This window comes from Mandrillus leucophaeus, unplaced genomic scaffold (assembly GCF_000951045.1).
Source record: "Mandrillus leucophaeus isolate KB7577 unplaced genomic scaffold, Mleu.le_1.0 Scaffold110, whole genome shotgun sequence".
NCBI lineage: Eukaryota > Metazoa > Chordata > Mammalia > Primates > Cercopithecidae > Mandrillus > Mandrillus leucophaeus.
The window spans coordinates 3,396,795-3,406,261 of NW_012099210.1; the positions used below are offsets into that span (position 1 = coordinate 3,396,795).

The 9,467-nt window shown below is 38.1% G+C and overlaps 1 protein-coding gene and 1 long non-coding RNA gene across 4 annotated transcripts in view; one reads left to right on the plus strand and one right to left on the minus strand.

The window, feature by feature from the left end:
* CCDC148 (coiled-coil domain containing 148) overlaps positions 1–9,467 on the plus strand; it is a 328,544-nt gene that overhangs the window by 248,737 nt on the left and 70,340 nt on the right. For all 3 annotated transcript variants that reach the window (XM_011991765.1, XM_011991774.1, XM_011991756.1), the window contains one exon: positions 7,197–7,315. In XM_011991765.1, the coding sequence (XP_011847155.1) occupies positions 7,197–7,315 (119 nt within the window). The remainder of the gene's footprint in view (positions 1–7,196; positions 7,316–9,467) is intronic.
* The window catches only part of LOC105547945, an 87,067-nt gene that overhangs the window by 2,080 nt on the left and 75,520 nt on the right, over positions 1–9,467 (minus strand). The window lies entirely within an intron of this gene.

A 9,467-nucleotide genomic window follows, 5' to 3' on the forward strand; every position in this document is an offset into this window, starting at 1 on the left:
CGAGTAGCTAGGATTACAGGTGCACGCCACCACGCCCAGCTAATTTTTGTATTTTTAGTAGAGATGGGGTTTCACCATGTTGGCCAGGATGGTCTCTATCTCTTGACCTTGTGCTCCACCCGCCTCAGTGAGATTACAGGCGTGAGGCACTGCACCCAACCTGAAGCCAATTTTTTATTCAGAAACTTAAGCCAGTCCTAGGTTGAAGCACACAGAAGCATACCATCAAACTACAGAAGAGATAATGTTGGCTGAAAGGTTTTGAGAGTAGGAATAACTAAGCATAGAATACCTTTAATCTGGCTTCCATGAGCAATTTGACCTAGAGATATACCAGGTCCCCATTCTCTGTTGGGATTAAATGCACCTCCATACCCCTGCATGAACTGGCTAAATGAACTGGCTCACTGTTTGAAAAGTTGCCTATCCAGATGTTTTTGGATTCATATGAGCTGATATAAGAAAAGTATTTTGGGCAATGCTATCTTTCTATGTTCTTTCTCATTGGGTCAGCTTAGCAAATGTATACCTTGCATCTCTCATCTGAAAGGTGCAGTACTAGATACAAATAAATATGATAGTACAAGGCATGCTCCTTACCATTCAGAAGTTCACACAAAGTTGTAAAAATGTATGTGGCAAAATATAGATGATTGTAAAATTGATCACATAGAAAGAGGGGTCATGCTTCAATTGGTGGTGATTTTAGGGGGTGCAGGGACCATCATTGATCTAAATGAAGTGCATGGGAAAAATTATAGTAAAAAAAGCATACTTTTCTATTAAGACGTCCTGTTATGTTTTTACATATAACAATGCTATGTTATATGTAACATATATATATATAACATATACAATGCTATGTTATATGTAAAACATACTTTTTGTGTGGAGTTGCATATTCCAGGCCAAAAGTAGAAAGGGGATCTTTTTAAATAATTGATGCGTAGTGATTGTACAAATTTCTGGGGTACCTGGGATATTTGATACATGCATAAAACATGTAATAATCAAGTCAGGGTAATTAGGATATTCATTACCTCAAACATGCATCGTTTCTTTGTGTTGGGAACATTCTGGATATTCTTTTCTAGATATTTTGAAATATACAATGAATTGTGATTAACTATAGTCATCCTACTGGTGCTATTGAACACTAGAATTTATTCCTTCTATTTAACTGTAGTTTAATATGCATAAAACAACTTCTCTTCATCCCCTGCCCCTTACCCTTCCCAGCCTCTAATAACCACCATTCTAGTCTCTACCTTAAAAAAGAATATCTTTAAGATGCAAGGAACTATCTAATTAGAATCTAGAAAATGGAATAAAAATGTGCTTTATCTTAATGGCTTATGGGGACTGGAACTGGATGCTTTGAATTTCATATCTTTTATGAGTCTGGTTAAGTGTTATGACTTCCTTCTGACTGGGTCACAGGTCAGAGATAATGACCTGACAACAATGTACAGAAGTCTATGTGTTCAAAGATTCAACATCACACAGCGTGAAATAAGAGACCAACTGTTTGCTGCTCTAACCCTTTTGTCCTAACGTTCTGCTTCCTATGTATAAATAAGAAGTTCTTATTTCATGTTGAATTTAATGGTTGTATAATACTGGTTCAAGTTTTTTTTAAAGTTAAACTTTGAGATACTCTAATATTATAAATGTTCTGTTTACAAGTATAGTTTTTAATAGGAAACAAATCTGAAAGATTACAAAAGTAAAGTAGGATATAAAAATGATCTTAGACTGAAAAGTAGCATGACATTATTTTGGCTCCAAAATCTACATGGTGAATAGTTTCTGCAGTTTTTATTTCTACAGTATTTATTACACTTTTACTGGCTTAACTTTATTAAAATGAACAAAATGTGGGATTGTGAAAATAAACATCTTACATTCAATACAAATCAGAAGTATAACAATAAGAGGAGATAGGGGATAATGAGTGCTTGTTTTGTTTTTCTGTAAACTTCATGTGGAAGTAAAGAGACAAGCTATAAATTCAACTCTTATCATATGCTGACTTTCTGATTCTTCTATCATTGGAATATAGTAAGAATCCTTCAACAATCAGTATATTTAAAATCTCTGTCTCAACAAATGTCCCAAAGGACTAGTTAAATACCCTTAGTCTTTACTTCAGTTTGAGACTTGCAAAGCTAATAATTCTTGATACATACATTGTAGGATGAATTAATTGATGAAAAGTGAATGGAACTGTCCTTAGGAAGTACTTAGTTCGGGCTTTACCATCCTGAAAAGAAAACTGCTCTTCTGGTTCCCATGCACAACTTTGTTATTCTTGGACCGGAGACCAGAAGAAGCTTCCAGTCACCTAAGAGTGAACAATTATACCCTCTTATGTGTTAGACATGATACAATGTACTAAGGATACAAAGATAAATAATGCAGATTAATATGGGAAATGCTATGCTAAGAATACACAAATAATGCCTTAGAAGGTACAGCTAGCTATGTCTGGAGGAGAGGAGAGGGAGAAAGGCTGATAAGGCAATGCTAAAACTGAGTCTTTAAAGGATGCATAGGAAGGATTTACCAAGCAATAAGGCAGGGCAGAACTTTCCAGGCATGTAGCAAATGCCCAAATATATTGGTAAAGATCCAGGGGCAGAACCTCATGAAAAAAGTAAAGGAATGCAGGTAGTCAAAGAAAGAAGGGTCATAAACTATAAGCTATTGGAGTGCCATGGATGGAGCTACTGTTTTTCTAGAGGGCTCAGGAGAAGATTCAAGGAGGAGGTGGCATTTGTTCTGATCTTAAAGATAGAGTGAGTTTGACAGGTGGAAGAGGGAAATTAAGTCATTCTAGTAGAGAAAGCTGTGCAGAAAAGTGAATAAGCATGAGAGTGCATAACCACATTCTCTTTCCTGTTTACATCCTCATACTGGAGACCTCATCCAGTCCTCTGGTGTCAAATACTGTTTATGTGGCTATCTCCTTAATTTAGATCTCCAGCACTGAGTTCTCCCCTAAGCCACCCATCTGTACCTTCAGATGTTCGTCTGGCCCCTCCACTTAGAGGTCTTATGGGCTTGTCAAGTGTTATATGTTCAAAACTGAGTTCTCAATTTTCTTCCTTTTCCAAGCCTATTATTCTCCCAATCTTCTATCTCAGTTACTAGTATCACCATTCAACCAGCTGTTCAAGCAAAAAACCTAGGAATTGTCCTTGATTAGTCTTTCCTCCAATCTTCACATGGAATCTCTCAATGAGCCCTCCTGGAATCTCTCAATGAGCCCTCCGATTCTCCTCAAAAGCACATCTCAGATCTGAACACTTGAATCCATCTCCTGAGTCCAGGGACCAGCGCTGCCTTTTCCTTCTATCTGGTCTCCCTGTTTCTCCTTAGCTTCTCTACTACCCATGCTCCACTTCACATCCAGAGCTTTCTTTTTAAAATATAAGTCAGATCATGCTACCGTTTGCTTTAGTCTCTTCAATGGCTTTTCCTTGTTTCTAGAATTATATCCTGGCCAAATCATCTAACCCCCATGCAGCTCTCCAATCTTGCTTCTAATCTTAACCTATGCCACCTGCTCCAGCTCCCTGGCCTCTTCCCAGCTCTCAACATATGTGAGGTCTTCCCCATCCAATGCTGTTGCACCCTCTTCCCAATGTACTGCCCTTCATCTCTTCCCATGGGTGTTTCACTCTCATCTACCAGGTTTTCAAACAAATGTCATGTCATCCAAATGTCCTATTTAAGACATTTAAAAGATACCTTCTACTAATTCTACTCAAATTTTTCTAAACCATCACTCTACTTATCCCTTTCTTAGAGGTTAATACAACATGTAATATTCCATTCATTCATTCATTTACTATCTGTCTCCCTTTCTAGAAAGTCTCAGTTCCACAAGGCAGAGGCTTCATTTCATTTTAAGTACCAGTATCATGTGCTCAACAAATACTTGTTGAACAAATGAATGTCTAAGTCCCAAAGTCAATAAGGGTTTAATACTATAGGTAAGGGTTAATAGAATCAAATACACAGAGACATCAAGTAAAATCATGATGGAAAAGGATATTTGATCTGATCCTTTGGAACTCACTAGTGAGAGCAGTGACTTTGGAGTGGAGCACAGAGGTAGGAATACCATGGGTGAGGAGTGAAATAGAAGATGTGCACATGGGAGAAAGCAAGTATGCTAAGATGCCTGCCCAAAGAGGAACAATGAAATGTATGATGCTACAATCTTGGGGTTCTAAAGAATTTATGAATTATTGTAATGGGATAAAATTATGTTTAATTCCATGTGAGAAGGAAGCAGCAAAGAGCGAGAAGCTGAAGGTACAGAGGAGAGGAGGAGATAGATGAAGAGGGGGGCTATGAAGAAGGTGGAATTGGGAATGGGATCTGCAGCCCAGGTGAGGCATTAGTCTTGAACAGAAGGAAGAATACCTCTTCTTCTGATGGGCTGAACATTAAGAAAGGTATCTTGTAGAGCTTCTATTTGCTCTGATGAAAGTGAGGAAATAGCAGCAGGTATGGAGCTGAACATAGTGAACAGGTTTTAGCATATCACTATGAGAAATTGAGAGGCATTGTCCAGGAATTCATAAATGGAATGCTTATTGTCATTGAAGATTCAATTGAAACCATAAATTTAGTACTAGTTCCTACAATTTTGTCATCAATCAACTGGTTATTAAGTACATGCTATGTTTTAGACACTTTAGCTGAATATATCACAATTCTTGCAGCCTAGTGGGAGAGAAGAAAAGTATATTAATTAGCAAAGCTTTGTGATGAGTGATGCACTAGGGAAATAGCATTATATAACTGGAGACCAGAGGATGATGGGAAATGGGAGGGTAGGTTCTGGTCACAGAGTCTATTGCTATTATTCAGGATTTCCCAGTTGGAACTGTTTTCAATGATAATAGAATTCTGGAGGAAGAGAAAGTTTCCTAGAATGGAGGAAGTCATCGAATTATGAGAAAAACAGTTTGGAAGGCATTCAGACAGATGCTGAAGTTGTCTAGGAAGGTTGGAAGGGCATTCAGACAGGCCGAAGTTGCCTGTGTTTGAGAAGACTGCGACTAAAGTATCTGAAATCTTGATGAAAATTTGGGAGTGACTTGGAAATTTACACATGCCAATGAAAACAACAGGTAGAGGGTGATATATCCATGTGGTGTTAACACCAAAGGGAGAAAGAATTCTACATATCACAATGGCCTGAAATAGGCAGTTAACAATGAGGAAAATGCCCAAGCTATTCCCCAGCCAAATGGCACATAGGGTATCAGAATATGAGTATCCTTCACTCCAGAGAATTTCAGCGAAAACAAGGAAATAGTTTTCTGAAGGTTGAAGATGTAGGGAGTTTTACATATGATGACACAGGGGTTCCAGAGGGCTCAGTAGAAAGCACTGAAAAGGATTAGATCGAGAGAGAGAGCGAGCGAGAGGGGAAGAGAGAGAGAGAGCACACTTATACTATAGCAATGCCTGAAGGTACCAGAGAGTCAAAGATGGAAATAATTAGTCTTGAGATTGCAGAAAGTTCCAGGTATAACATACATCTAGGGCCTGCACAGGACAGTGTATCAAGTGATCAAGTGGTGTCAGAAATCTGAGGATGCCAGCAACCCGGGGTTACTCTGCTTGTCGTCAAGGGATTGTCTGCAAAAGAGCCACTGACTTTCTCCAAGGCCAATGCTGGGAATAAGGAAATATTATTGGTCTGTTTTAACCCAGAGAAAAATGCTCTTTGATTTCATATATGTTCTTTTAAAAAATTTGTTTTGAAGTAGCTTAATTTTTTTCTGATTATAAAAGAAATATGATTCATTGCAAAAATAAGGTGATGCAGAAAAGAATAAGATAAAGCTTGTTTATAATTCCCAGATGGAGATGACATAATCATTGCTAACATTTCCGTGTCTGTCATTAATAGAATTCCCTGGCATTTATCAGTTAGGACTCTAGAACACTCCTTGTCAATCAATGTTTCCTCTCTCTCCTGCACCCACCCTCTCTGTCACGCTCCATCTTGGGTGCTGCTGCCTTTCTAGCTTTATCTCTGTTCTCTCTAAATCCAGAGCTCTGTCATATCTGGAGTGGATATCACTGCACATTGGGCTTATTTAGTTATTCATTAAACATTGAACAGATGTTGCTCTTGTGGCTGCAGAGTTGCTTTGTTTGTGGCGATGGTGCTTGGGATACTTCTTTTGATTCTCCCAGAAATCAGAGACCATGTTGGCAAGTCAGGAAACCACTTAGATTTTCCTATTCACCTCTGTCTCAGAAGAGGAAATGCCACCTTGGGGGTAGGGCTAGCCCAGCTTCCAGAATAGACCCCCTGCTGCCAGTCACTCACTATGTACCATTGAGGTACTCCCCTTCAAGAGCCAGTCTCTTGACCCAGGCACAACATGGCAGGCCAGAGTGGTGGAAAGGGCCTCTGTCAAATAAACATTCATTGTCTCATCCCACTGGGAAATCCTGAATAAGGGTTTCAGCTCCCTGAAAACAGCTCATACCTACTTCTGGTTTTCTCATTTTGCTTACATTTCTGGAAAAGGGAAGTAAAACAGGCTTACTATTAACATTGCTTTCACCTTTTTGCACTTGATAAGCCTGACCTTTATTTTACCACATAAGTCAGAAGTACTATATACCACAACCCTGCTAATTTGCTCTTTTCCTCCTTCCTCCCACCTATCTCCTGCCACTTCCCCAGAAGCATAAAGCTTTCAACATCCTGCTGTCCATTAGCATAAATAAACTAATGCTTTTAAAATAAAAATAGTTTGAATGCTGTATTTGTTAAAGACTGCATTACCATAAAAAGATAAAAATATTCTTGAGTAACAGCTAGATCATATACTTTAGAGACAATAACATACTTTTATTATGGTTCTCTGGAAAGTTGATTATTTTAACCATAGATTAAACCTTAGGTCTCAGCACAAGTTATATTTCCATTCATTGCAGAAATTGTTAAACCTTGCAGTTTCTCAGGGCATCTACCTTCATGTTTTAATTTATTTTTCTGTTGCCAATATATTATAAGCATATCTATGAAACAAAAAAGATGAAGTGCCCTTTAAATTCAATTTTGTAATATGAACCAGTGGATATGGTTATGGCTTTTTCCCTCATTTTTACATATCTGTTGTTAATTTAAATTTTATGTAACATTTATACAATAGATTAAAAAATACTGGGCTATGAAAAAACAGAAGTGGCAAGAAATGGAAATGAGAGATCTTCAGCGTCTAGAAGAACTGAAGAAGTTAATAGCTGAACAGTCACTAAAAGACAGAGAAAGGTAAAAGAAAATTTAAAATTGTGTGGAAATGGAGGTGGTGAATGGAGTCTTTTGTAATGAGTTAGAATAAATAATATCAGAGGGAGCATTTTTCTATACTTAATGTATCCTTTCAATATTTATATTCACAAATGAATACAATGATATCTATAATGCATTTTAAATTCTCATATTCATACATTAACCTCCGGTTTTTCATTTTGTTCCTTAGATAGCTTCCTAGTTAAAACCCTCACAGAGGATTTGATAGTATTTGATTACCCACTGTGTGCATAAAATGATACTGGCTGCTGCTGTAACTATCTCTTGACCCAGAAGGAGAAAACCGTTATTCAAATAAGAAGGAAAACCCATTTACTGTGACAGAGGCTGGGGAAGACAGTACACAATTATACAGTGCTGTGTGGTGTTTATTATAACATACTTAGGGCATGCCCAATACCTGAAAAAAATCTGGAATTTCCTAGAAATATGTAATTTTAGACCTGGAAAGGACATTTGAGATCAAGTAGCCTAGTCTCCTCAGTTTACATGTGAGTACAATAAGAGATTTGAGTTATTTTTTGCAAAGTTACTGTATCAGTTAGGTTCGATTAGGAGACAAAAAACATATAGTAATTTGAACAGGGAAAGTTTAAGAGAAAGAATGATAAACTCTAACAGGAAATCCTTTCTATATAAAGAGATAAATAACATGCTAAAGAATACCCTTGGACTTAAGGAGGGTTCCCATGGAAGAACCAAGTTTGGAACTGAGGAGCCCTCTCCATGGTTGGGATTCACACCTTACTGTAGAAGCTATGGTCATGACCCCTCTGAATGGTGAAGTTCTCGGGTGGATTAAGACAGAGCTAGCTCAATAGTCACTAGGCAAACAGGGAACACCCAACTTGGGTGCAGGCAGGCCAAAGCTGGAAGCCAATTATTGAGATGCTTGCAAGGCTCAATGGAAATCTGACCATAGAAGTACCTTTGAAATTTGATGGGACTGACCATCAGTGCGCCATTGGAACTCCATGGACACAGCAACACTTGTGTCCCCTACACGTGCTGCTGGCAGCTGTACAGTATGAACAAGAAGGCATAAACACACGAACCAGGAAGGAAATCCCCTTCCTCTGCAGTGTCCTTCAAGCACCCTCTTCTGACACAGCTTAATATTTTGCCAGTGGCAAGGGACAGATAGAGGGTCCACCTCCATTTTCAGAGAGCAGACAATGAAGGGTGGAGCTGTGAGGCATTACACTGATAACTGGCATAGTTACCTAATTTAGCTAGCTCCTTAGTGATTTTCACAAAAGATAAAGAAGAGAGAGCTCTCATTTCATATCATAAATCACAGTAAATTTCCTTTAAATAGTGATCTTCCCTGATATATTTACCTTAGTCACTCTAAAAAGATTTCCTGGAACTCTATACTTTCTGCTTAATTTCACTCGGAACCTAAAATTGCTATAACAAATAAAACCTATCTTGAAAATTGCCCCTCAGACTTACATATAACTTTGGAAGGCATAACCATTGGATACAATGAGGTTCACTTGTATCTAGGAAGCTTCCTTTGTGACCCATGTGACTGTTATCTCAAACTCTAATCACTGAGGTTGTAGATTGAATCTGGAGTTTCAAATAGATGCTAAGCATTCCTAAGGATTTTCTGTACAAAATGCACATTATTTCCCAGGTAGCTCAGGATTTTAGAGTTTAGTATAATCTATTACTGAGAGAACTGAGAATATAGCAAAGCCAGGGCTAATGGTTAGAAGGTGAAGCCATCAATGAGAACACAGATTAACAAACACGAACCAAGACCTAAGATAGAGGCCATGGGTCAGAAACAAGGAGGTGGATAAGAATTCCCAAACAGCTAAATACTAAAGGGCAAGGCAAAGGCAGATTGATCAGTCTAAAGCTATCCTAGCAAAATGAAAGAGAGCCACAGAAATTATAAGGAATGGGGAAAACAGAACAGATATGTAGTTCCAGCATTAGGAGACAGGCTTCCACTAAAATTACCCCTCATAGTCAGGGAGCTTCTTTGATTACAGAGTCATTTCAGTTTTTGCTTCCTGTCCCAATAATTATCAAGATTAGCTGATTCAGAACTTCAGTTGAAAAAGAAGAACAGGAAAATCAGATTAATCTGCATTAC